The 26,523-nt window shown below is 41.5% G+C and overlaps 3 protein-coding genes and 1 long non-coding RNA gene across 14 annotated transcripts in view; 3 read left to right on the top strand and 1 right to left on the bottom strand.

Annotated features, from left to right (window-relative positions):
• The first annotated feature begins 136 nt into the window (after positions 1–136).
• tmem62 (transmembrane protein 62) lies at positions 137–11,936 on the top strand. Of its 2 annotated transcripts, none has more exons than XM_086048806.1 (13): positions 137–704; positions 2,538–2,649; positions 2,737–2,874; positions 4,302–4,347; positions 4,477–4,618; positions 4,895–5,019; positions 5,082–5,204; positions 5,318–5,473; positions 6,197–6,356; positions 6,895–7,099; positions 7,170–7,268; positions 7,777–7,895; positions 8,542–11,936. In XM_086048806.1, exons 1-13 carry the CDS (start codon positions 531–533, stop codon positions 8,878–8,880), a joined length of 1,938 nt encoding a protein of 645 aa, XP_085904932.1. In that variant the 5' UTR covers positions 137–530; the 3' UTR covers positions 8,881–11,936. The 2 variants fall into 2 exon arrangements, with proteins under 2 accessions (XP_085904932.1, XP_085904933.1); XM_086048807.1 differs by having other exon boundaries at positions 138–704; positions 7,173–7,268.
• Positions 11,871–18,709, bottom strand: ptgr2 (prostaglandin reductase 2). 6 transcript variants are annotated; one of them, XM_086048811.1, is made up of 9 exons: positions 18,285–18,694; positions 18,170–18,207; positions 17,983–18,098; positions 16,898–17,089; positions 16,266–16,462; positions 15,628–15,811; positions 15,263–15,472; positions 14,499–14,538; positions 11,873–14,422 (listed from the first exon to the last, which is right to left on the bottom strand). In XM_086048811.1, exons 2-9 carry the CDS (start codon positions 18,204–18,206, stop codon positions 14,358–14,360), a joined length of 1,041 nt encoding a protein of 346 aa, XP_085904937.1. In that variant the 5' UTR covers position 18,207; positions 18,285–18,694; the 3' UTR covers positions 11,873–14,357. The 6 variants fall into 6 exon arrangements, with proteins under 6 accessions (XP_085904938.1, XP_085904939.1, XP_085904940.1 ...); XM_086048810.1 differs by having other exon boundaries at positions 11,874–14,422; positions 18,170–18,250; positions 18,630–18,709; XM_086048812.1 differs by having other exon boundaries at positions 11,871–14,422; positions 16,898–17,124; positions 18,170–18,694.
• Positions 12,043–17,866, top strand: LOC147137151 (uncharacterized). Its single transcript, XR_015089238.1, has 3 exons — positions 12,043–12,258; positions 15,374–15,520; positions 16,907–17,866. It is a non-coding gene; the product is annotated as an uncharacterized LOC147137151 (long non-coding RNA).
• The window catches only part of mideasb (mitotic deacetylase associated SANT domain protein b), a 24,631-nt gene continuing 16,246 nt past the window's right edge, over positions 18,139–26,523 (top strand). For 2 of the 5 annotated variants that reach the window (XR_015089237.1, XM_086048802.1), the window contains exon 1: positions 20,139–20,838. The gene's annotated coding sequence lies outside the window, so the exon portion shown is untranslated. Of the gene's footprint in view, positions 18,268–18,301; positions 18,838–20,138; positions 20,839–26,523 lie in introns of those variants that run through there. The other 3 variants (XM_086048804.1, XM_086048805.1, XM_086048803.1) reach the window with 3 other exon arrangements.

The raw sequence follows: 26,523 nt of genomic DNA, 5'->3' as shown, positions 1-26,523 counted from the left end.
CTCCCGGGGAGATAAAAAATGTTCTGGAGCCGGTCCTGACACTATATATGTCAACGGACTCGAGTTGTGCATTTAAAAAAAAAAACTAAAATCATCCGAGTGAGCATCTTTCTGTTGGTTGCTCCTCTTTGATCACGTGATGATTACGTCATTGCTTCCAGCTGGGTTCGTGCCCTGTTGGTGTTATAGCTGACAGGCGGCTAACTAAACAAGCTAGCGGCAGTTAAGCTAACTGCAGCTAAGCTACTTCCTCCTTCCACATCCGGCGACAGCCACTCTCCGGGCCAGCTGGTGAAAGAACCTGGTGCCCCGATGCGTCTCCCGCGGGGAGGATGGCGGCCACACGAACGTTCTGAGCCCCCACCACCTCCTCGCCACCTGGTCCACCATCATGTGTTAATTTGTTTCACGTTGGCGTCCTTTAGGTTAGGCGTGACAAGACGGTAGCCAGAGGTTTTTGTCCCGTTCGGGGCGGACGACGGCGGCGGCGGCAGCTAGTCCTCTCCTCCGTCTCTCGCCACGGCCGGAGGATGCTGAAGCTGTTCAGCGCCCTGGTTCTCGTCGGACTGGCAATGGCGTGCCTCACCTCTTGGGTGCTGGACAGCTACGACACGGCTTGGCACCCGAAACGGAGCGTCCGGGACCGGGGAAGCTCTCCCCCGTTTCCCGGGGACCAGCCGGATAACATTTTCTGGTTTGTACAGGTGGGATTCTTTTCATCCTTTAATTAATTACTTTATTTATTTAACATTTGCTTGGTTTTAATCCACCCATCTATCCACTTTCAATTTTACCTTTACTGAGACAAAACAACAAATTTGACTAAAAAAAAAACCTATTACGGAATACCACCAAACGTTTTTTTTGTTTTTGGTTTGTTTTTTGGGGGAGGAGGGGGGTTAATTTGAAATTAATTCAGATACTATTAATCCATTATAATAATCCATACTATTAATCCACTACAGCCTATAGTAATGCCACAACCAAATAGAATTCAATACTTTTCTTTGACTTTTTCAATTCAGTGGACATTGTGCTCCTTCTGTCTGGCCACTTGGTGACAATATAATACAGACATACCATGGACATTGGAGAGCCATAGTAGTTGTTAGAGGATAAAGAATATTTGCTTGTGTGTATTGTAGTAGTATCTATTTGTGCTGCGCGACCAAATGTGTTCAAATATCGGTTGCCTAAAGCGTTATAACACCGCCATATAGATACTACAAACCTTGGAACTCTGAGGTAAATGTGCTAACCGCTAGACCACCGTGCTGCCCCTGACTGCAATAAGTCCATTTAACTCTCCCAAGTTGTTGTGACTGACTTCTATGAATGAGTGACAAATGGCTCAGTGAGTGCAGAAGTGTGTCATTGTCAGAGGAAATGTTGGTAGACTTTGCCCTCTTGTGAAGCAACAACATAAAATGTCAGTAGTCAGCCTTTTTCCTATGTTAGTTCCAGCTCTCTGGTTATCATGGAACTTATCTTTTTGGCCCTCACTTTTAGCATTTAGAAAAAATAATTTAAAAAAAAAGGCCAGAAAAAAAAACAACCAGGTTGATTTTTCTCTTTGAACTACATGGTGAATGTTCAGCTTTACAGATGCCACATCTGTTGTGGTAATGATGTCCACTTATCTGTGCTGTATCCTTTCTGTAGTGGCATTACTAAAAAGAAGGGATGTACCCTTGGCGATACTGTGCGTCTGTACTTGAGTGATAAACAAAAACCTCAGATACTAAGACATCAATATGTTAAGGATTACAACACTTGGGTTAGCAGACCACAAAGTATGCACTGCGAAATGGATGGATGGGCGACAGAGACTGCCAGCGCCCGAGCTGCCGCGGCAAGCTGTCTGCCAAACTCCCAAGTTTTTCGATTAATGTTATTAAAGTATTACTACAGATGTCCCAGTAGAGGTTTGTTGTATAACTTAGGCTACTCTCAAGAAGCAGTCTTGTAATTCTTTTGAATACTTTTTGTAGTTAATGTACAGTTGTAACATGGTATCCATCTTCCTACTCGTATATCCACTAGTTCTTCTTCGTCTCTTATCTGCTATATGTGTCTTATCCGTTTTTACATTTTGCCCCCTAGTGTTCAGACAGAGACACTACATAACTGAAATGTTACTGGCTGCATTTAAGTGATGTAAGGTGTGGCTTGACTGTTTCCATGATGAAATGTGATTAATGTTACTCTAAAAAGTGTTGTGATTGTATGAAATTTGTGCCATGCTCAATAAAAGTTTGTGTCGGGTGTATTTGAACACTAGCGGATTGAAACATAACATTTTCATCACAATTGTGAGATGTACTGGCATCAAGTATTTCTACTCTGTATTGGCAAGTACTCAAAAGTAAGTACATCGTACTCGTGCTTGGTCTAAAAAAAAAAGTGGTATTGATGCATTCTTAAAAAAAAAGAAAAACTCACATGAAAATTGAATTGTTTGTTTTTCATTGTTTATGTTTTACCTTTGAACCACATGGTAAACTTCAGCTTTACAGATGCCACGTCTGCTCTTCCAGGTGTCCGACATCCACATCAGCCGCTTCCACGACCCGAGGCGGATTCCCGACTTTGAAAAGTTCTGCACAAACACCATCGAGGTGATCAAGCCGTCACTCGTGCTTGCGACAGGTATAAAAAAACAAACAAAAAAAAAACAACGTTCGTCCGTCAATTCAAATGGATGGAGTCTTACGTTGAAATCTTGCGTTCTTACAGGCGACCTGACCGACGCCAAGACGGAGAGCAAGGTGGGCTCCCTCCAGCACGAGGTAGAGTGGCAGGCCTACCACAACATCCTCAAGAGGTCCGGCGTGATGGAGCGCACGCGTTGGATCGACATCCGGGGAAATCACGGTAATCCGTTACCGTCACCGGAACACTTTTTACTAGGACTGATTTTAGGCTTATATTAAGTCTGGAAGAAAATCATATTTGACATTTACTGGGCTTTATATCTTGTTCAAGCCATTCCTTATGGAAGATTTTAACCTGACTCACAAAAAATGTGCACAGTGCTGTAAAAAGATCAATAATGATTGATCAATTTAAGTGGATACAACTCAAAATATTGAATTTTAAAAAAAGCAAGTACGTGTTAACTGCCTCACGAGCTCCGTCACCCAGTCGTCACGGGAACGGAATCCGCACTTAGCGTTGGCCCTGAAGTAGAGGGACAGGCAGGTGACTGTCTCTAAAATTTCCCAACAGTTGATGTGGACATGTGAACGTGGCAGTCCTGCGTTTTTAGCCCCGAGACAGGAAATGGTTGCGCTCCTCCTCTCGTCTTGTGCTCTTGTTGGGATGAGCAGTTCGTGAAAATGAAACCAGATCTCCACGCACAAATGAGGAAGGGACATCCTGTCTTTTTATACCGCAATCAGGGTTGATATCTTTGCTGTAATGCGAGCTTGTCTCGTTTGTCGGCTCAAACAAGTTTTCCCATCAGAGGCCATTTTAGTGTTGATCTAGTCCTCAGAGGGAAATGCTACATATATGAAGCAATATGTTGTTTATTATAACAGTGGTGTGTTTTTGTTGTTTCCGTCTGTTCGGCGTCCTCCACGAATTAGGAAGTAGCCTCCTACTTGTGTGACTAAACAGAACAAATCAAAAAACAAATCGTTAGCCTAGTAGCATAGCCGCTTAATCATATTTGAGCGTTTTCAGGAAAACAAGAAAAACTCAAATTTTTTGCAAAATCATTGGTATATTTTATGGATTTGGAAATTATTCTAGTAGGCTAACGAAATATAAATCTGTGACTTGTTGTCACTTTTATTAATAGTTCAGACTTAGTGGAGTTCTTTATGGCATTGCTAATAGCGATTTTTACATTATTTTTTTTCTTCAATTAGATTTTTGGGGTATTTCTTATGAGGTGGGCTGCAACAAACGGCACACGATTTGTTTAAATGAATGGTCATATCTACTTTGTAAATGAATATGCACATTTATTTCTGTTTTATTCTCAGGGAACGCCCCAAAAAACGTGCTTGATGAACCATTAAAATTGGCAAAAAAAAAAAAAAAACACAAAACATTGACAACTTTCTTTTTTTAGATTATTTTAAAATACGTTTTATTTACATGCAATTTTTGTGTACACACATTTATTCTTTTGTTTTATTTTTTATTATTTAAGCATTTTTTAAATATTTATTATTTGTCTGTGTTTTTAAAAACAGAGTTGCAATTTCTTTGAGAATCTTAATGAGCTCATGACGATATGTGTTAGTATAGTATGAAAATTACTAAGTAAATGTTTGCCATCTTTTGTACAGATGCCTTCAACATCATGTCGCTGGACAGTGTCAACAACTATTACCGGTTGGTATGAGCATCATTTCACGCAAAAAAGTGTGTGACGCATTTGAGGATTAATTAGAGCAGAGGGCACTGTTTGAAGAAATACGGTGACCATGTTAAGTGTCAGACGGGTACTTGTGTGCTCTTTAGGAAATACTCGGCCAATCAGAAGGTGGGCTCCTTCCATTACGTGCACGCCACGCCCTTCGGAAACTACTCCTTCGTGTGCGCCGACGCCACGCTGACGCCGGGACCTAAGAGGCCGTACAATTTCTTCGGGATTCTCAATCAGGTGGGTCGCAGCAGTCCACATGAAATCTGGCAATCAATGCATGAAATAGTTTTTGGTTACATTTATTTTTTATTTGCATTGTTTTTTACTACACATTGTAAGCAAGGTTTTGATTTTGTAGTTAATAAAAACGAACAAAATAACTCAAATTCAAATTGGAAAAAAAACATTTTCATTAACGGAATAAGATAAAAAAGGGGGGGGATTATTTATCAATACGCCCGTGAACCACAATAGTATTTGTCCTGTTAAACAAACAAAGTTGTTGTTTTGCAGACTCAGATGGACATGCTGGATGCGTTCAGAGCCGAGAGTCTTAAAAGCAACCAGTCCGTCTGGTTCGGCCACTACACCACCTCCACCATCGTGTCGCCATCTCCGGGCGTGCGGGAGCTGATGAGGTGAGCGGCCATTTCGAAACGCCTCTTCTTTACATGTTCACCATCTTGGCTCATGATTTTAGGTCAGCCGTGGCCTACCTGTGCGGCCACCTGCACACGCTGGGCGGCCTGATGCCTATCCTGCACAGTCGGCATCCCCACGGCACCCTGGAGCTGGAGCTGGGCGACTGGATGGACAACCGCAGGTTAGTACGGTAACCATCAATCCATTTATAGTTGAGATTTACCATCAAAATTAATGAAAAAAAGGAACATTGTCTCTGAGGCGAGTAACGTGAGAACTGTTCCCTCCACGCAGGTACCGCGTTCTGGCCTTTGACCACGACCTGCTGAGTTTTTCCGACCTGATGTTTGAAAAGTGGCCGGCAGTGGTCATCACCAACCCCAAGGACGCGCAGTACCTGCATCCGGATTTGGAACCTTTGGACCGTATACGGAGGTCCACGCACATCAGGTAGGATCTTCTGCGTCATCTGTTTTGTATGAGACCCAATAAGACTCTTTCACATAGAACCGAAGGGCTCAAGCCATTTATTTGAATCGATTTGTTTCATTCAAGTTTAATTTAAAAAAAAAAAAAAGATGGTACTTTAAAGCATTTTAATAAATTTTAAAATGCAGTTTATTAAGAAATATATTACTTTTAAAAATAATGTATTAGGATAGTGTACTTTTATTCAAATAATTTGTTTTATCTCATTTTACAATATTAATAGATTCATTTTGAAAATTATTAAATTAATTATTAATTTATGTAAATCATGCATGGTATTCATTTGGTATTGATTTGAAGTTATTATATCCATTTTAAATTTAAACATCAAACTTAGTTTTTAATGTCAATGTGTTTGAATTTACTTTGAAAATGATTGTATTTACTCTGGTGTTAACATATTTAAATAATTTAATTTGGAATGTACTTTGTTTTTTTATTAATTGAATTTAATTTATTTGAACGATTGCACTGGTTAACAGCAAATTTCAGTCAGAGATAGCTTTATGTGTCCCGCAACGTATTTTTGATGCTGACTTCAAAAATGTCTTTCCTTTTTTCTAGTTCATTCGGTTTTTGAGATATTTTCATTTATTGTTATTAAGGTTGACCTATAAAAGCATTTTATGGATTTTGCCATGCGTTTTTTTTGTTTTTTTTTATAGCTATAATGTCTCTTAACAGGATTCTAGCCTTCTCTGAGGCCGCCATCACGGTGGTGCGTGTCAGTGTGGATGGCGAGGCGCTGGGTGAATGCCGCCCTGCCGGTGGCCCCCTGTACGTGCTGCCCTGGGACCCGTCGCGATACCTCACCGGGCTGCACACCATCCGAGTAGAGGCGGAGGTCAGTCGACGTCACATGTGGCACCAGCATAGTGAAGCATCACAAGGATTACCACAAAAGGGTACAGCGATGACCAAGAGGAAAACTGTAAAGATAACAATGGAATAGGAAATGGCTAGAAAGCTTCAATAGAATAAATTAAAAGAAAAAAAATGACAGATAAAATGATATGAAATGAAATGGTGCGCAAAATTATCTTGGCTATTGGTATTATTGCGGTATTGCTTAAAAACATACATACACAAATATTTAAAAAATATGTATGTATGTATGTATGTAAAGTGAATCGGGCGGACATTATATTTGAAAAACAATCTAAAAATTTTATTTGCGACAAAATGAAAATATAAGATTACATTAATACTTGAAAAATGAAAAAATGTTAGGGGAAATAAAATAAATACATATGAAGAAAAAAATACACAAAATATATTTTTTAAAAAGAATAACAAAATACAAAATATTCTTTGAAATAATAAAATATTTTATGAATAAAAGTACAATGATTTATCTTTTTTTTGTGTGTGTGTCGGTCCAGGACTCATTGGGCCGAAACAGTGCGCGGGAGCAGCACTTCTCGCTAGCCGGGGATAGTGTGACCCCGAGCTTTGGTTTTGCGCAGTCCTTCATCCTGCTGACGGATCATTACGTGGTGGGCCGGGCGGTCTTTGCGATCACCATGCTGCTCAACGTTGGCTTGCTGCTGTCCTTCAGGTTCATGCGCCACTTCGCGCCTGGTCGAGGTGAGACCACACAGCTACCCGCTGTATCATTAAGTGCGGCACCCGCGCTTGATTGAACGTACCCTGTTAGCAGGGTGGTCCTCGCATGCCTGCATGTCGCTGCGGCTGGTCAGTAAGGTGGACTCCTTCTTCTACTCCCTGCTGCTCTTCAACCTGTGCACGGCTTTAGGTGAGGCAACCCACTTCCACTGTAGCCCTGTAAGGATGTATACTCACTAGACATCTCATTAGGTAGGCCTAAGATAAAGAGTAGTAAGAAAAAAGTCCTTCTTCATGAAGATAATGCAACATTTTTCAAGTACTGATTAGGATATGTTTTTATTATAGAGCTGCTTCTAATATTTCAACTCTCTGGTGGGAGGATTTATGGTCATCTAGTGGCTAAAAAAAAAATACTGTCAAACATTGACCATAAGGGACAAGTGGAATGGCAGCTAGCGGCTAACTTGAGATGCTAATACAGCAGCTTACGTTTTTACACACGTGCCTTCTTGTCAACAGCCCAAGCAAAAGAAAGGAAACAGGAAGTAGGAATTAATTTCTTTGTGCACTAAAAGTTGATCACTAGTGACCTCCTTCAAACTAGGAGGTAGAACCGTACTTGTTAGCAGCTTCCTGTGCGGCTGCTTAAGTTCTGATGCTAACGCTAGCGTTGTGGTTGTGCTTCCCTCCCTAAGGCCCGTGGTTCATCGGCGAGCTTATTGACGGCCACAGCGGCGCCTGCTTTGCCTTTGGGGTGTTCATCAACGGGCACTTCCTGGAGGGCAGCCTGACCTATGTGGTGGGCGTTACTCAGGTGAGCCGGGATTTGAACCCAGAACCGCAGAAATGTGAGACAGATGTGCTAAATACTAGGCCACAGTGCTTCTCCCATCCAATTATCTTATACAATCATCAAGCATCATAATGATTTTTTTTTTTTTTTTTTTAATCCTAACCTAACCGTGTCATTATGATGTTATGTAGTATAATGTAAACATAAAAGAAGTAGAATATTTTAAATAATAGGCTATTAAAATCTACAAAAATTCAAATCACAAACCTCAAAACTGTTTGTTCATAATGACATTATTTTTTTTATTGTTTTCTTTGAGAAGGAATTTGGCAAAACTCCATCCAAAATTGGATTACATCTGGCCTGGTTGACTGTAATGCTCCTTATTTTGGAATCAGCCAGCCCTCCCATAAATGTGGGCTCACAATGTTGATGCTTGCTCTTAACTGGAGCATCTGATTCCAGAATTTATTTTCAGACTTTTGTTCATTTTCATATGTTGTCATTGGTATTTTTTTTTTTTTTGTGTGTGTCAAATTTACAGGGAATATTTATTCAGTCCATTTAAAATTAAGGCTGCTTCAGTTACATTTTTATACAATTGCATGTGTTGAACCTGTTCCAACGTCATTTTACTGGCCCTTACTCTTCAAATCCCCCGTCGCAGCTGCTCTTCTTCAACATGCCGCTCACCTTGTACCTGTGCTGGAGCCTCCACCAGCGTTGCCGCGGCAACACCTTCCGCTTGCTGCTGCTGCGCCCGGGCTGCCGCTGGCGGTGCCTGGCGACGCACCTGCTCATGCTGCTGCTGCTGGCCTGGCAGGTGCACTCGTGCTACTTCCTGCTGGAGACGTACGGCCTTTTGGCCTTCCTGCTGTCGCCCGTGCGCACATGGGCGCTGGGACTGGGCCTGGTGTTGGTCTACCGCGCTTGGACCTGCCCCATGCCCTCCTGGAGCTTGGTGGCGGGCGGCGGCAACGGCAAGAGCGCCTCGCCGTCCTCCTGACAGTAAATGAAGCACTCTTCGCCGCCATCACCGTTCACCTCTGTATTATTTACTGCATTATGCATGTTTTCAAGTGTTAAGCACCAACGAGCACATTTCTGTGCCATAGTGTACACCAGTGGTTCTCAAACGACGGTCTCTCGACCCTGAGAATCTGTGAGTCGTAGCCGGGCGTTCTGCAAAAATACAGCGGTGCCTAGAGATACAAGTCTAATACATTCCGGCCAACAAAAACAACCAACAACATTTTGTAATGTGTTCAATAAGGAAAATGGCACTATAAAAACATAGAATGGTAGATTCAAAATGTAGTTAAATAGAATGAAAAAATGTGAACAGTTTGTGCATCATGATTTAATCTTCTATAATGTGCACGCCTTGGCCACTGGGGGCACTGTAATACAATCATACAGATACAAACGAAGAAGAGTCACCCTTACTCATAATGACTCAATTAGCTGCAATATTATTCGGCGTCTTTCGCAGACGTTGAAGAATAGATGTTATAACATTGTGACATTTGATGCTAATCGTTAGCCTGCCTATGGCATTTTCCAGTATGTGTTCGCATTATGCTAGCGAAGGCATTTCTTAGGCAACGTTGTATGGTTGTCTGAAATACACAGGGTGTAATTTTCGGTGTTTTATGTGAGGATGGGCTAGTACCGATACCAAGTATCGGTATCGGGACGATACCTGGCCTTATTGCAAGGTATCGGTCCACACAACGGCACCCGATATCAGCATTGGATATCAGAAATTGCCCATTAGGATGCAATTTCTGTAAGTATATGTATACAAATATTAATTTCATGCAGTTTTGAAGAAACTTGCTAAAATGGAAGATATAGGTCTTTATAATCAGTTGTCGTTTTGGGTGAAATTTGATGTATCAAAAGTGGTATCGGTGACTAGTCAAGAGTTGAGCACTCATACTGGTATCTGTCTGAAAAAAAGTGGTATCGAACATCCCTAGTTTTATGTTAAGTGTAAGAGTAAACTTCAACTAAATAGCTTGGAGCCTCTTTTTTATTTTATTTTTTTAAGACTCGTTCACTAATTGCCAAACTGCTGCTTATTGTGAAGCGAGTTGAGTCACTGCCACCATACAGCGCTCGTATCGCAAGTTTGCGCTGACAAATCAAAGTCGGGTCACTCGTCTCTCTAGGCACCAAAAAAAAAAAAAAAGGTTGTTTGACACCAACTCCCAAAATAAACACTTTAACCCTGAGTTAACTCCGATATATGCCCGGTTCAGCGTTCATAAATTCACCTATTCGTAATTTGGGGGAAGGGGAACATATTTGGTATTTGCAAAAAAAAAAAAAAACCTCATGTACTTGCTTTTTTTGTGACTTTATTCTATGAAGATTGTGACTTTTTATCCCCAAATTCCTGAAATATATGAATTTGTTAGCCTGACTATTTTTTTCCCTTGAAAATAGGCAACTTTTTTAAAATTTTGGCAATCAAAGTTTAATTGGCCTTTTGATATTGAGGGGATCCTTGAAGAAAAATCTCCCCTGAAATGAGGCCCTGGACCATTAATCATTTGAGAAGCCCTGGTGTACACGAGTGGGAAAAAAGAAAAAATAGAAGAAGAAAAAAACGAAAGACAGTCACCCATGAGCTGCTGTGATTTGTTTACTTATGCACTTTGTTTTTCAAAGTGTTGCCTTCTCATTGCCACTGCCAAAGGACTTCAAATAACAAAAAGCATCCACTTGGTGTCAGACACACAAAAAACTGGTAGAATATGTAGACTCAAAAGTGCTGCCAGTGTTTCCAAAAGACTTCATTTAAAACTCTACATCGCTGACTACTGCGGGAAGAAAAAAAAAGACACCAGGTTTGTTACAAACTAGATTTTCTGAAATTTTTACGGGAACACACGTTAAGTTCACTGAAGAACCTAAATTGTCTTCAGGGTTACGAAGAATGTATGTAGGACGTATGTTGAGTATGCTCTTCAAAAATAGTTTCGTTGGATTTATTGAAATTGTCTTCCGTAAAAACAATGAATTACAAGACTTTCATTACTGATGAAATTTTCTGATATTTTTACGAAAACTCTTATGTTAAGTTCCCCGAAGAATCTACGTAAATTGGTCTTCGTGTTGCGAAGGGAGTAGGTCGGGTTCGCTTAAAACAATTTTGGCGAAAATGTGTTCACCGAACACCTTCGCTTAAGACTCTGAATTCTTTTTCAAGTTTCCAATAACATGTCAGGCAAAACCACCAAAGGGTGTTTTTTCTTCTTTTTGTTTTTCACACAAACACTCATAACCTCCACTGTAATAATATTTATTTGATGTTTTTCATCATATTTTCCCGTAAATGTCGTACAGCCCTCGGCAGACAGACTTGACGTACGCTAGTGATGTGTTCAATGGCACTCAGCAGAAACGATTCTTCCGACGTTTTGCTATCATATCAACACTGAGCTGTTGGGATTCTCAGGAACGCGAAGTGTTTGGACACAATCAAATCCCATGTCGTATTTCGGGACATTTTTATATTGCGCAGTAGCTCTGAGCAAAAATAACATCATGAAAAATCATCGCGCGGTGGCTTTAAATAGTGAAAAAAAATGAATGTGATATAGCTGTGAAATGAACTTCTATGCCATTTTTATTTGATTTATTATAATATTGTGTGATCTCCCCTCAGTAAGTTTATATTACCACTGAAATGACACATTAAGTCTAATGCAGGATGACTGCTGATTATTTGCTTCGATACGACAGGTGTAGCTAATGAAACGTCCTGCGTGACATACAACCGCGCAATCTTGCACTTGCTCTATTTCACAATCCCATTTATAAGCACACGCGTAGGTGTCAAATGAAGAGTTTATGGGCGCCCACTGATGACATCATCGTCGCGCGGCTGTGAGTGTCTGTCCTGTATCGTGGATGTCACGACCACATCTATTTGTAACATTCACACACAAAACATGAATGAGGAGAGTGTTTTGAATGAAAAAGGGAGCAACCACTTTTTTTTTTTTTTTTATGAATGGTTTATAGTGCTGTGGATTAAAAATGTTCAAAACAGTTGTTGTCGTCACTGTGTTAAAACAACAATAACAGCGCACCTGTTTAGTGGCACTCAGTCATGATTGGTCGTTATCTGAGCCCTGAGCAACTGTGATGTCGTTTTCAGTCGACAGAAGTGATAAAATGGCCGCCCCATGAAATTGCTAAGAATGGGTGGATTTTGCTGCGAAACTCCTATTCCTCAAACACAATATTAATCAGACTGGCTTGTTTCAACTAGTGGACCTGCATAGTAAATGTGGGTTGGTGTGTGCGTCCGAGTGTGTATAGTGAAAGCTGCATCTTATGGTTGTACCTTTTGATAATGGAGGCACATCAGGTATTTTTTCTTCTCACAGATTGTAAAGTATTACAGTCACCGTTACAGATAGATGAAAAGAACACTCTAAATTGTGGAGTTTTAACAATTCTGTAACCAGTTATTGCCGTTTATAGGGGAAGTCAACCTAAAAATCTTGACAATAGTAGGCCTATCTTCTATGCGCCTCCAGTAGTCTAAACGCGGCATTCTGATTAATAGTGCAAGTAGATTTAATTGTGGGGATTTTTATTTATCATAGATATTTTCCCTTTTTTTTCAGTAAAAGACCATTTTTTATCCTCTTTACACTAAAATGGACAACAAGGTGTAAAAGACACAACGTACTTTTGTAACGGCAGTTTTATAGGGATAAAATGGGAGTTAAAAAGACATACAATGGCTGTAATAAGAATACAACTTTGATCAACGTCGCCATTTGTCACAATCTTTCTAGCTGCAGTGTTAAATATCGTTTTTCCTAAAGTCGGTTGGTGGAATTAAAACAAAAAAGGCATGTTAGAGTAAAGTTACATATAGTCTTTAAAATGTATGGATAGTACGATCAATCATTTGGGGCTTCTGATGTTGATGTGGTGAAGCCACAACTGCCGGACGTCTTTCAATGTCATTTCACGGTCCATTCAATCAGAGATATGTCATCACCCACTCTCACGTGTGTGATGTTGTAAAGTTCCGTTCTGGAATGGTAAACTGTGACGGCTCTGTTGTTGACCGTCACGTAGAAAGGGGTGACTTCACACCGGTTGCCGATCATGCATTTTATCACTGAGTTTTTTGAGAAAATGACAGATCAGTATTTCATGATGCACAGCAGGGCAAAAGGGCCAAAATGAAATAAATGTGAAATAATTACGTTTTGATAATAGGCAAATAGAATTATAGTTATTAGTATTATATAAATAAAATTGTATTGTATTATTCAAAGGTCAAAAATGTTTCCAAATATTGTCATTCCTAAATACTGTCAAGGTTGTTGTCATACCATTGTTCGCCACGTGGCGTCTCTATTCTCACATGTTCGCACATGGTCCCTACAACGCTGAAATGTGTAAAATTCACATCGTATGCATTTATCTATTCGTCACTGTCAAGGTAGTACGTGGTACCTCGGAGCTCCGTTAATTAGCCCGAAGTACACATTAACATTTCAAAAAAGAAGAATCCGCTGCCTTGAATCTTGTAAAATTTTGGGGGTCAGGGAACGTTTTTTTTTCTTCCCCCTTTTAATCTTCAAATCCACCTTAGCGTTTGCATATTAAACAAGACATTTTGTGAGTGAGTGCGTGCTCGCGAGCGTGCTTGTTTTTTGCGGAATTTAATACTGTGTATATCCGTATCCTTAGAAAGGATTAATGGTATTTCCAATCATTTCAATGGGAATCATGACCTTGACTCTTGGCTGCATTTAGGTGTCATGCTGTACACAAATATGAAATAAGCTGCCAACAGAAGTGAAGTCATCCCCGAGTGTGAATGCTTTTAAATCCAGGTTAAAAACGTTTTTTCCTCATACCTATGATTGAGCATTGCATTTATATTTGCAATGTTGGCAGAATGCGCGTGAAGGGCACCGCCCAACTGCTTCCATTCTTCTCACACCCTTTTTTTTTTTCAGATAAAACTCAAAGTTTGATATTTTTTGCCTCTTTTTTTTTTCCCAAGCACAAAATTTGATGATACACATATTGAATAACTCAATGTGCATTTTGTCTTGCCTCTTGCTTCAAACAAGCTATGAAGACAAACTCACCGCTCTGTCCGTTGGGTGTGTGGGGCACACAAACTACATCGTTTGGAGCGGCGCGCAGCAAAACGAATTGGCCAACTCGTCACATTTTTGCTACGCGCCGCAGAGGTATAAACCATGAGGCTTGAGTGACGGCGAATTAACGTTACATGCGGTATCTACGGTCGGGACCCATTTTGTTTTGTTTTGGGTTTTTTTGGAGGGGGGATTTTTTTTTTTTTTTTTAAATATTTTTATTAAATTCACTTGAAAACATTTTGGGCGGCCGTCTGTTGACTTATTAGTATTAACGTGGTGTGGATTAAAAATGTCCAATACAGTTGTTGTCACTGTGTTAATTATGGTTTATTCAGGGGGAGATCTTCACGATTTGCTTGCCTATGTTTCCCCCTTTCATCATAGAACAGAAGGCAACTGCAAAGGGGAGAAAACGGGTAAATGATTAATATTTCCAATTTGGAATACATCATAAAAAGACGAATAAGCATACCTCCCATATTTTCAATGCCGTTCTCGATCGTTTCTAACACCTGGAAAAAAATGTGAAGGAATGACTTTTCTAGAAAATTACTTTTCTCTCAAGCATGTGACCCATATCTCAAATCTACTCATTTAAAGCAACACTGTCATATGTCCGTTTTTGATGATCATGGCGGCGCCGTGTGGAAAAGCGGTAGCGTTTTGACAAAAGTCAACCACATTTCCCATTTTGTGAAATCCTGAGCTCTCGCTGGCCTGCAAGCTGGACTGAATTACATTTCTATTTCCAGTTGTCTGCGTGAAAGATGAATAGCGCTGATGAATAGCGCTGAGGTAATGAATCTAATTTTGTTCAAACAATACTTTTGTTGTTTTGGGGCTTCTGTCATGACACCACTAATAGCGCGTAGACATTCGAATCGACGTCCGTCCTTATAGCGAAAAGAGGAAATGAGTATGCTGTAAAGCAATTCAGGACATTTTGTATTTCTTTTGGGTGCCGGGGTTGCTTCCATCCTCCTCAAAGTTTCTTGACAAAGGTCCCATTCAACTACTTGTGAGTCAATGTTTCATTAAAAAGAGTTGTGAACATTTTTTATTAAGGTCGAATTCTTGCCCAGTGCTGCTTTAATTTAATTACTGGGTAATTCATTAATGAATTAAAAAAATCTTTGCTCTTGGTTTTTTCCCCTCAAAAATGTACAACCCTATCCTTGTACATGTGACCATTGACAACGCCCCCCGGGACTTAAAACCCGTCAGTTTCCGTCTCACCTTGACTTGTCCGGAGGCGACCAAGCGGCCAAGTTGGCAGAGGGCGTCTTGGGCTTGGCTCATGTAGTTGAGCACCATGAACCTTTCTCTGGTGATGTTCTTCCTGCGCAGGGTCTCCTGTGTCTCCTGGCTGAGGGGCGGCGGGTACGGTACGTCCTTGTTGTACTGCGAGATCTGACCGCACAGGATCACGTGGCCGCCCTCGTTCATCTGAGGGCCAATGAGACAAGCGGCGGAGGTTAGCTGGATACGCCAAAGGTTCGTTAGCAACTTTCAGTGTTTATGCAAAAATACCAAGCAAAGGTTTATCTTAAAATTTCTACAAACCAACCGACAATAGCATCACTCAGTCCGCTTGGTCATACCTGCGCAATGACAGTATCGCTGATGTCTCCTCCCACGTTGTCAAAGTAGATGTCGATGCCGTCAGGACAGTTCTCTCGCAGCCCCGCGGCGACGTCCTGCCGCCGGTAGTCGATGGCCCCGGAAAAGGACAACACTTCCACCAGCGCCTTGCACTTATCTTCGGAACCGCAGATTCCGACCACCCTGGAGAAGCCACCAAGTCTCATTTTGTGTCATCAACGAACCTGACATACGTTTTTCGTAAACACTGAAAACGACTGAAACATGTTGATACACTTAATGTACACCGTCTCGTAAACATTGAAGATCATTTCGTGTCTTTAACGACCCTGACGTATGTAAAGACAATTTATATTGTTATTGACCTTGATGTACGTTTTTTTTTGTACCGGTAATCATTTAATCTTGACATACATTTTTTCGTTAAAATTGGAATTCAACACACGTTTTTCTAAACATTGATAATTGATATTAAAAACGCTTTTGGCTGATTGACCAAGTTTAAATGTGTACAAAAATACGCATGTCAAGTTTCATTGACGACAACTGAACTTGTCTTCAATATTTATGAAAAACGCACAAGAATTTAGTTGTCGATGAAAATGGTAAATGAAAAAGTACGTTTTTTGATAAACACCTGGAGCAACCGTCCAATCGGCCGATCTGTCCAGCCACAGAGCCGCAGGCCCCGGCGGCGCCGCTGACCACCAGCGTCTGATTGGCTCCTCTGATCACGTGACCCTTCTCTCTCATGCCCAGTAGCGCGGTGAGGCCCGTCATGCCCACTGCACCCAGGAAGTAGGAAATGTGGCCGTCCACCAGCGATGAATTCACCTGGGTTGAGGAAGAATAATAATAATCATAATTGAGAGTAAAATGCACACAATTACTAATAAATTAATAATAAAATTAGATACGTAACGTAAATATAAACATTCATTGCACCGAATAATTGCACTGTAATAAATACAGTACGGTATGCTTTAGGATGTTGATTTAAAAACAACATAAAATAAATAAAAATAAAACAAACAAAAAATCATTTGATTATATTATTATAATTATATATAAAATGAAATAAATAAAAAAATCTAATAAAATACAGGATGTATAATAGTAGGGAATGATCAAATATATTATTGTAGAAAAGGGTAAAAATATTTAAGAAAAATATATTAAATAAAAAAATAATAAATATACGTAAATATTAAGAACAATTCATACATCACCTAAAATAAGTATCTTTTAAAAATAGCACATAGTTCCAACCTTCTGCAGGATGCTTCCCTTCACCACAGCGTGGGTCTGCCAGGGCCAAGTGAAGGAGGTGACCACGTCCTCCTCTCGATAGGCGTCGTGGCGGCTGGACTGGACCACGCCGACCCCGCCGCCGTCCACGCTCTCCGACAGCTTCCACGGCGTCAGATACTCCGCGCCGCTGTCTTCGTTCATCCTGCATCTCTGCATTGTATGCACTGTTATGTTAAGCGGCCCTGCTGTGATGTCACAATCAGGCAAAATTCAGAAGGGCTCGCCCGCAAACACGTTTTCAGAAATAGGCAGATAATTTCACAATGACTCGGTTGTGTATAACTTGCGACACCCAACTACAGTGGAACCTCAGGTTACACATTTAATTCATTCCCGTTTGCAAACCAAAACAATGTTTCCCATTGAAGTGAATGTAAATGCAAACAGTCTGTTCCTGCTCCAAAACCAAATTTTATTTTCCTTTTGAATCAGTGTTGGCTAAAAATAAGTGCTGTACAATAAAGAAGTAAGTGTAAGAACCCTTCATTATGAACAAATAACACTGAGGTTTCTAGCGTATCAGGTGCAACATCTTTTTGCATAGTGTTGTTTGTATTTGCCATGGTTACATTACAGCTAGGCACAAGTAATCCTTCTGCGTGTGCATGCTAAGACTGTTTGCCGGTCGAAAAATAATGCATTAAAAGAGATAGTTCTTCGACAATGTTGTGCGTAACCTGAGGGAGATTTTTTTTTTATTCTATACTGTGTTCCCTTTGTTGAATCTTCCCTTGAGTCATTATAATGAATATAATACATTCATCATAGCAAAATGAGCTGTCAAACTGACCAAGGCCATGGCTTGGCTGGTCTTTGCAATTGAAAAGGTACACCAGACCCTTTCAGCTCCCCTGCGTTCTTGTCTCGTAAAATTGCACAGGTGAGGTATATACTTGAATAAATAAACATTCATGGCTTGGAAGCACATACCTGGGGTCAAAGCCTTACAACATGTGGCTCAATCACTGCTTTTACAACATATAAATGGGCACCATGGCGCCAATAAAAACATTTCCCAGTTGATAAACGCGTGTGCTCAGTACCATGTAAGGGTCAACAGAAAGGTAAAGCGTCCGAACCAGCACCTCCTCCTCTTCTAAACCAGGAAGTGTTGCCTCCTCAAGGCGGAAATTTCCAGGATCTGGCACCCCATTTACCCCTCAAAAAAACATGAACAAATTAAAACCCAGTCCACCAGAATATGGGACGATTCCGCAAAGTTGAACAAACCTGGTCTGGAGTTGAGGACTACTTTCTTTACCAACATCCTTGACAAACGTAGACCAAATATCAACACTGAAGATCTGTGTGCTGGCACAAAGTTCAAAGTGAGATGATACTTTACCTCAAACATCCGGTTTCGCTGGTGCTTAATCAATGACGGTTTTAATCGGCGTTTAATAAAAACTATTAACTATTTCGTATTTGTAATGATTTTAGTGTAAAACAATATTAATGCCATTTCGTCAGTCATTTTTTTGAAAGAGGAAAAGTGCGACGTCAATTTGTAGCCGGGGTTAACCATTTTAGGATTTGTTCGTCTTTGCACGCAAGCGTCGTCCCCCACAAGTAAAGGCTCGGCCAGCATCAGCAAGTCCGCTAAGTTTCGATGCGTGTGGGCTGTCTTTCATAGTTTCATCAACGTTAGTGATCAAAACACTATTTCTGTGTGCGTGTATTCAATAGCTACCGAGGTGGTACGATGTGTGACTTTTATCACTCTCTGCATCGCCGCGCAGTTGTCACATGAAAGATGGACAAGCTCGCCCGTTATCTTTCCCAGAGAAGTGAGTGACGCCTTGTGGAGGAATTTGTCATGGCAGCTTCCATTTTTGCAGCTGTAGGACATTTTGGAGTGGGGGTAAGCAAAGTCGTGGAAGAAGCGAAACAAACCAAGTGTAAGTACTTCGTGTTTTTTGTGTGTATTTTTATGCGACTTTTTTTTTCTCCCTGGCTAAGAGCTGCCAGAGTGGGCCAAGCCACCCGTCTACACGCATGCGCAGTGACACACAAACACACTAACAAAATATCAAGAGGTGACGTCTTGTGGAGGAATTTATCACGACAGATAACAGTTGAGCAACTTTAGCACACTTTGGAGTGATGTGGGGGGCAAGTCGTGTACAAGTGAAAGTGCAGTACAGCCTGTTTTTGTGTTTTTATGTGTGTTCTTTTTTTTTTTTTTCATTCGAGTTGTTTCCTGATCATTAGCTGCTAGACTCAACTAACCGACCAAAATGTCCATCTCATTTTTTATAATGCATAATAAAATTGAACTTTAAAGAAATGTACAACTAACATATAATTGTACGGATCATAACGCTGACCATTGCTGTGTCCAAATTCGTAGGCTGCATCCTCCAAAAGCCGAATTTGAAGGCCACACGCCATAGCTTCCGGTGCGACTCAACCGCAGGGCAGTGTCCAAATTCGCGGCCTTCGAATCTAGCCTTCAAATCTGGCCTTCGTTTCCATGGAGACGGGCCTTGAGAGATGGCTGCTTCGGAGCACGCCGTCATAGCCTACATTGCTCCGCTCGTCTATGCCTCTCTTCTTCTACACTTAAACGTCTCTTCTACCTGCCGGCGCCTCGTGCATGCTAACGGCGGCCTAGTGCAGGGTGGTTAATTTTGCAAAGAGGTCACATGAAAAACTGGAACTCTTGCCAACATGCTAAAATATTTGAATGTGTTTAAAAAAACATATTGCCTTGTTTCAATAAATTGCTATGTGTGCAGATAAATACACGTTTTAAAGAAAATTATAAGTGGCCATTCAAATTACATTTTTACACTTTAAAAATTATAACATTAATTTTGTGCACCAACTGCCAACTCAACGTTCATATTCCTAGCTAGAACTCCCAAATATATAGGTGGGAAGTATAACATTATTAGCAGTGGTGACTTATAATACACCCAATACGTTCAGGAAATAAAACCATAGATTTTCGTACGCCATCTCCCCTTCATTATGCATGAAATAAGGATGTTGCTAACATTAGGACCACCGTTTGATTTTTTTTTTTGCTATTCTCCTTTTTGCTAGGGTCCAGAAAAGTCACTCAATACAGCGAAAACATTGCTAAATTGTCACTTTTGCTTGCGACATCGCTTGTACTAGTGTCCACACTTGTGCACATAAAAAAATCACACTTTTCAAAATAAAAGCACTACATATTTTATGTTTTACTTTGACTTCATGGTCACTGTGAGAGCCGCTCTGAGACTGTGCGCGGTCCAGATGTGGCCCCCCGGCCGTACTTTTCATGGCGAGCAAGGCTTTTGTAGCGTAAATAAACCTGTCAATGGACTTAACGTACCACCATGGTGGCATTAAAAAGCAAAAAGTGAAGCTTCACGACCACATTTACTCTCTCTAGTATGTGTGTGAGTCCTGCGTGTGTGTTGGAATTTCCCGTAAGGCCTGGTGTGAGCTAGCCTGCCCGGTAAATGACTTTGTCACACCGGAAGTGCCCTTATAAGGGCACCGGAAAACAAAGGGGGTGGGACGAGGAGGTTTGTCACGAGACAAGCAGCTAACCAACTAGACAGCAGCGACAGCCGGGTGTTTTTTTTTTTTTGTTTTTTTGTTTGTTTGTTTAATAGACTCATGCAATCGACCACGCAATCGTGTGCAACAGCGACATTAGCACGTCAGGTTAGCGTTGTTGTTTACCCACCACCGTCTCGTAACTCCGCCTCTTCTAAGCGCGGGGAAGGGGAGGAGGTGGTGGAGGGGGGGGGCAAGGGAGTGAGGTCAGCAGCCGCCTAGCATGAGTCAACCTCGGGCAAAGCAACGCAGCAGTCATCGCCGTCTCGGTTCTGCACGGTTCGGACGGACCGACCGACTGTCAACGTCGTCGTCCGCTGCCCGAGCTTTCATAACAGTAACAACACGTAAGTACGACGAGCGTCGTTTATGTGTGTGTGTGTGTGTGCGCGCGGTGTCCATCTTGTTGTCTTGGAAGTTGTGCACATGTGACAGTTGCCTTGTTGACAATCGCATTGTTTTGGTTGGCTGTCGTAGCTGGATAATCCCCCCCCCCCCCCTCCCCTCTCCCCTCAGCCGTTTTTTGTTGTTGTTACCAACGTTGATCTTGGGGGTGGGGGTCCTATCCGTGCGCACGTTCTGTGCAGCCCACGCGTGCAAAGTCAGGTCTTCTGCCAACGGATTAGGGCGGCTAACGGTGCCCGTCGTTTATTTTCAGTGCTCCCCTGCATGTATTTATCGATTTGGCACGGTGCGCAAGTGGTTAGCACGTCTGCGTCACAATTGTGATGTTCGGGGGTTCGAATCTGGGCTTCGCGTGTGTGGAGTTTTGCATGTTCTCGCCGTGTGTCCTGGCGACCAGTCCAGGGTTTACCCCACCTCTCGCACTAAAGTCATTTGGGATAGGCTCCAGCTCACTCAACACCGTCATTAGGACAAGCACTAATTGATTGATAGATTTTTTTTAATTGGTTCAGCGGCTAGCACATCTGCCTCACAGGCCCAAGGTTCTGGGTTTGATTCTGGCATTCCTGTGTGGAGTTTTCTCCTCTCTTCTACATCTACTTTGGCTTTTCCCTACATGAATGAGGGTGCGACATTAATAGGGGTGGGAACGATAATCGTTTTTTCGATGCATCGTTCGGCGTATTAAAAAGATTCTGAATCGATTCATAGGTGTTAATGACCGAAATTTAAAGTTTAAATTAAAAAAAAAAAAACTAAAAGCATGCGCAAGCGATTAGTGATTTGTACGTCAGATGTCTGTGCTAGGCTAAGCTAATACGTGACAAGATGGCGGATCCAGCAAAACGTCATGCGAGCGGAGCGAAGTCAAAGTGTGAAATATAAATCATTGCTCTTCCTTGAGTTTTTGGTTTTTAAAAAGGTATCAGTGTTTTGCATGGACTATAAAATGTAAGACAATGTAGTGATTCATTGGTAATCGAATCATAGGCCTCTGAATCGGATGCCGGCCCGATTGGGCCACTAGTATAAATTTCATACCTCTAATCTTCAATATTTTGAGTTTTATCCACTTTCACCTTAGACAGCTGGCTAAGGTAAAGCCCCTCCTTTCCCATCAGCCCTAGAAACAGTCATCCATGCCTTTGTTACATCTCGGTTAGATTACTGCAATGCACTTTATTTTGGAGTCAGCCAGTCCTCCCTCAAACGTCTCCACTTGGTCCAAAATGCTGCCGCCCGCCTACTAACTGGAGCTCGGAGGATGGAGCACATGACACCGATTCTGCCCTCCCAAATTTTGAAATGACAAATGTTAAACTTTCACATATCTTCGTTTTGATTTCAACTTAGTTTTAAATTGATTATTATCGGCCATCAGATTTAAAAAAAAAAAAAAAAAAAAAAATCGATAAAAAAAACGATAATCGGTCCATCCCTAGTCATAAGTGTATTTGTGCCCTGCAATTGACAAGGGTGTACCCCAAGTGGGCTGGAAAATGCTCTTCCGGCTCTCCCTTGACCCGAATGAGGATGAGCGCTGCAGAAAACGGATGGATATTTGGCAAGCTTGTGCAAGGTTGCACGCAACCCCCCCCCCTCCCCCTCCTCTTCTCCTCCACGCTGTCTTTCCTTTCCACCTTCAGCTGAAGATTTTGCTGCGAAAAGGCTTTGATGTGTGCAAGATCGCAACGTGGCTCTCTGCATGCACGGAGGCCGCGTCGACACTGCACGCTTCGAGTGACACCGTTCGGATGTGGGTCGGATATGAGTCATGGCAACTGGACTGGAGAATTTCACGTTTTCACTGATTGCGATGGAAAGGATCACACTTTGCGTTTTTGCAAGTTTGCGTTTTACATGGAACGTGTCGTCCAGCGTCGCAGTTAGGCGGTTGGGGGGTTGCGTGTTCTCCCTCTCGCTTGTGTGGATTCTCTGAAACATGATTATTGGGTTCATCGAAAACTCTCAGTTGTTCTTGTTTTTCATGTAATGTCTTTTCAGGCAGTATAATATACTCCATTGTATTTGAAATATTCTAAAGTAACATACCATATTAATAAAAACGATTCCATCGCGTGTATTTATGAATTTTTGTAATGGGCCGGTTGCGCTAGTATCGGTACAATACATGGTAGCCTTTAGCAGGTAAAATGCATACTCTGTAGGGTTTACTTTTGGAGATTGACTAGGTCGGTCCAATATCTCCCACTTCGTGGCCTTGACGATCTCCTTTGTCGTTTTGTGGGCTTCATATTAATACGTCATTAGTGTGCTGCTAGCTACCAAAATTCAACATTTGCTAACTCAGTTCGGGTGGCATGACGACTTTCTCCATTAGGAAATTTCATGCGTATACCCATTTTACACGCTTACCTGCTTTAGTCGACTGAGAAAAATCGAATGTTGTTATTATTCAGTGCGGGGACAATAGGGACTGTCTTTCCCTGCTGAATGCAGTACAGGTAACAGTGATTTTACTTGCGCGTGTGTATTTTCCAGAGTGCTATAATCACCTCTTGCCTACTTTTTTTGTACTTGTATGTACCCATAGTTTGTAGTAGGAATAGTATTTTTTCTCAGCATTGTCGTGTTGATTATATTTTACCTTTAATCATTTTTTAATTTATTTTGAATTGGAGAAAAAAACGATATGCATCATTAATCTGGACGAAACGATTCACTCAAGCCCCCATTCGATTCAATTTTCAATTCCCGAATTTTCGATTCAATTCGATATATTTTTATTTTTTATTTTTTAAATCGCTACCATGCTTGTCTCCGTGCGCAATGCGCAGTGATTTTTATCTACACATTCAAAATGTTTTTTACTTCTTCCTACTCCTCTTGAACATGTAAACTTTACTGAATGAAGATAGGTATTGATCTTTTATTTAGATTTTGTTTTTCCTTCATGTCTTTCACGTTGTGTTTATATATTTTTCAATAGATAGATAAATGTGCTATGCATCTGGAATGAAAAAAAAAGAAGCCGTTTCAAGACATCATTTTCTCGATGAATTTAAGCAAACCGATTATGCAATTCATCTCATCGATTCATCCGAGCGGATCGCTTTTCGATTCATCGTTCCATCCCTAATCATCAGTAGTGGCTGATATGAAACACTTACATTGTGATAAACATTTTCACTCAGCAGGGATAGGCTCCAGTTCACCCGGAGCCGTAATGACGCTAAGCGCTGTAGAAAAAAAAAAAAAAAAAAAAAAAATAGGATGGATGTTGTGATGACCCCTCGCATTCACACCCCAAAAATCAGAATTGGGACCCGCAGTGCCATTACAGTCTTGGCAGAGGTTTCCTGCGCTGTGAACATCCCACGGCATCGCAGTCTCATCGAAGGCCGAGTGTGGAAGGAGTTTGCGGTCGCCTTCGTTCCCCCGAGCGAGCGAGCGAGCGAGCGTGCAGGATCCCAACAGCTGCAGCGAGTCTATTTTAAGGAGCCCCTCGCTGGGGAAAGGGTGACAATTGCCAGGCACTTGGTAGGTTTGTCAGAGGGTGGCTTTTTTGCTAAGTCCACGGTGGCCACTCCAACGTTGAACACCGTTTATTATGAACTGGACGGGAAATGGCGCCGTTTATTTATGACGTAAAGTTGGATAAATGAATCCAACGCGAAGGTATGAAGGATTGTGTTTTAAATACGCTTGGCAAAGAGGAAGCACTTACTTTCACATTATCTGTAAAGAAAAAAAAAAGGTTCTATTATTTCAATAGATGTTGATCAACGTTGTGGAAAGAAAAAAAAAAAAAAAAAAGGAAATAAAATTGAGGAAATTCAACCAACCATTTTAATTTTTCCATGTAGTGCCATTTAAAAAGTGTTGCCGGAATTAATAAGCATGTGAAGTGTTTACGTTCACATTTTCTGGGTAAAATGAATTTGTAGAACGTAACTAGTACTCAAGTTCCATTTCCTGTTCCGTGCTTATCGGCGCACTTTCATTTTTCGTAGTTTTTCTGTGCTACAGACGGAGATTTAGTTGTCATTATTATTATTATTATTTTTTTATTTTTTTTTGAATACCACAAATGCTTGACAAGTTGCCGCCGTTGCCAAAGTCTGCTCAGAAACCTGGACACTCGAAAATCTTTTCTGGCATATTCGTGACAGGCGTTGCCATGGCGATATGGAATCATTACAGGCTGTACAGTCCTCGCTGGACCGTTGGACTTTTTTTTTGCGTTGCTCGCTTGTTGATCATGACTTGCACTTGTGCACGTTCATGAGCCCTTTTTTTTTTATGAGTCCCGGCGGTTCAAAGGGGATAACCCCGCCCCCACCTCCCCCCAGTGAGTCACACGGTGGTTCAACAGGCGCTTTCCACTCCTCTGAAGTAACGGCGGGTGGGGAAAATGAGATGCAGGGGTGTCCAGGACCCCGTGTCGTGACTCAAAACGCGCTAGCGAAAACCAAGAAGGAGTTCATCAAAAAATTGCCTGTGTTCATTTATTGCTTGGTTTTTTTTTTTTTTATTTTTGTCAAAAACCACATTGGGAGATAGAAAGAATCGCATATTAAATTGCAATATTATGGGAAAAGCGTCGCCATTCGATTATTTTCAAAATCATTCAGCCGCAGGCCGTAGTAACGGGACTTCCTTGTAAGCCCCTGTATGGCTATATATTTTTTTTTTTTATTAGTTCTCAATGAGGGTTTGAGATTTTTATTTATTTATTTTTTTTTCAACTGAGTTGGAATTGTTGTTCATGACTCATCGTTTAATGGCAATTGTTGCGATTGTAAATGGCGCAGCCCATCCCCACCACGGGAGGCATTAGGCTCGCAGTTGTCTTGGTGGTTGGTAGCAGACCGCGTTCCCGAAACAAGCTGGGGCGATTGAAACCCGATCGTTTTGGTGAATGGGCAACACGGAGCCCTCGTGGCCTCGACGTCTGCCTCACGGCTCTGAAATTCCGGCTTCGAATCTCAACTGGAGCCCTCCTGCCTGCATTCTCAAAACATGCATATTAGGTTCGTTGAGCACCCTCGGTTTTCTGTGAATGTAAATGCTCTCTTTTTTTTTTTTTTATTTTAAACGTACAAATGAATGAAGGGATGTTTTGGAACACACGAACCGTCGATTGCGTAATGGATTGTCTCTTAATCGTGTCGTCAAATTTCCAGTAAGTATTGATCAACCCTCCCAATCCCCAGGTTCCAATAACATAAGGTTGGGCTCTGTTTTTGGACGGAAGCGCACGGTGTCATGTGACCAATGACGAAGTCACCCCCCTTCCCCCCCCCCCCCCCCCGCCCATTCTGCTCCGTATTCGCACACCCGACGATACTTTTCAGTTGGGCCTCTATTGTTTTTCCATTGAGAAAGCAAACGGCAAACGAGGCGGCAGTGATAGTCAGAGAAGCCCTTGAGGGCCAGCTTACGCAATATTTCAAAAGTTTAAAATGGACAAAAAAGGTGCTGTAGCCTGAAAATGTCCGCGCACGGTCGCCAACACCCTAAAAACATACACAAGACTGCCAGGTCTTTTCAGTCCCTCTTTTACCCTAACGTTTGGAGGAAAAAAAAAAAAAAAATGTGGAAAAAAAATCTGAATAAATTCCTGGGATTGAATGGCTGGATTGTGAAAAGACAAATTCATCAGT

The sequence above is a fragment of the Filicampus tigris genome, chromosome 13, assembly GCF_054856515.1.
Source record: "Filicampus tigris isolate MCC_2025a chromosome 13, RoL_Ftig_1.0, whole genome shotgun sequence".
Classification (NCBI taxonomy): domain Eukaryota; kingdom Metazoa; phylum Chordata; class Actinopteri; order Syngnathiformes; family Syngnathidae; genus Filicampus; species Filicampus tigris.
This window is presented reverse-complemented; position numbering and strand designations above follow the sequence as displayed.

Coding starts and splice junctions, on each gene's coding strand:
- tmem62 (XM_086048806.1), top strand. CDS start 531: ATGCTGAAGCTGTTCAGCGCCCTGGTTCTCGTCGGACTGGCAATGGCG. Junction 5,474..6,196: donor CGGAGGTCCACGCACATCAG/GTAGGATCTTCT, acceptor GTCTCTTAACAG/GATTCTAGCCTTCTCTGAGG. Junction 7,896..8,541: donor ATGTGGTGGGCGTTACTCAG/GTGAGCCGGGAT, acceptor CCCCCGTCGCAG/CTGCTCTTCTTCAACATGCC.
- ptgr2 (XM_086048809.1), bottom strand. CDS start 18,293: ATGTTTGAGGTAAAGTATCATCTCACTTTGAACTTTGTGCCAGCACAC. Junction 16,463..16,897: donor AGGGAAGCATCCTGCAGAAG/GTTGGAACTATG, acceptor TCCTCAACCCAG/GTGAATTCATCGCTGGTGGA. Junction 14,539..15,262: donor TCGCCTCCGGACAAGTCAAG/GTGAGACGGAAA, acceptor ATTTTTTTCCAG/GTGTTAGAAACGATCGAGAA.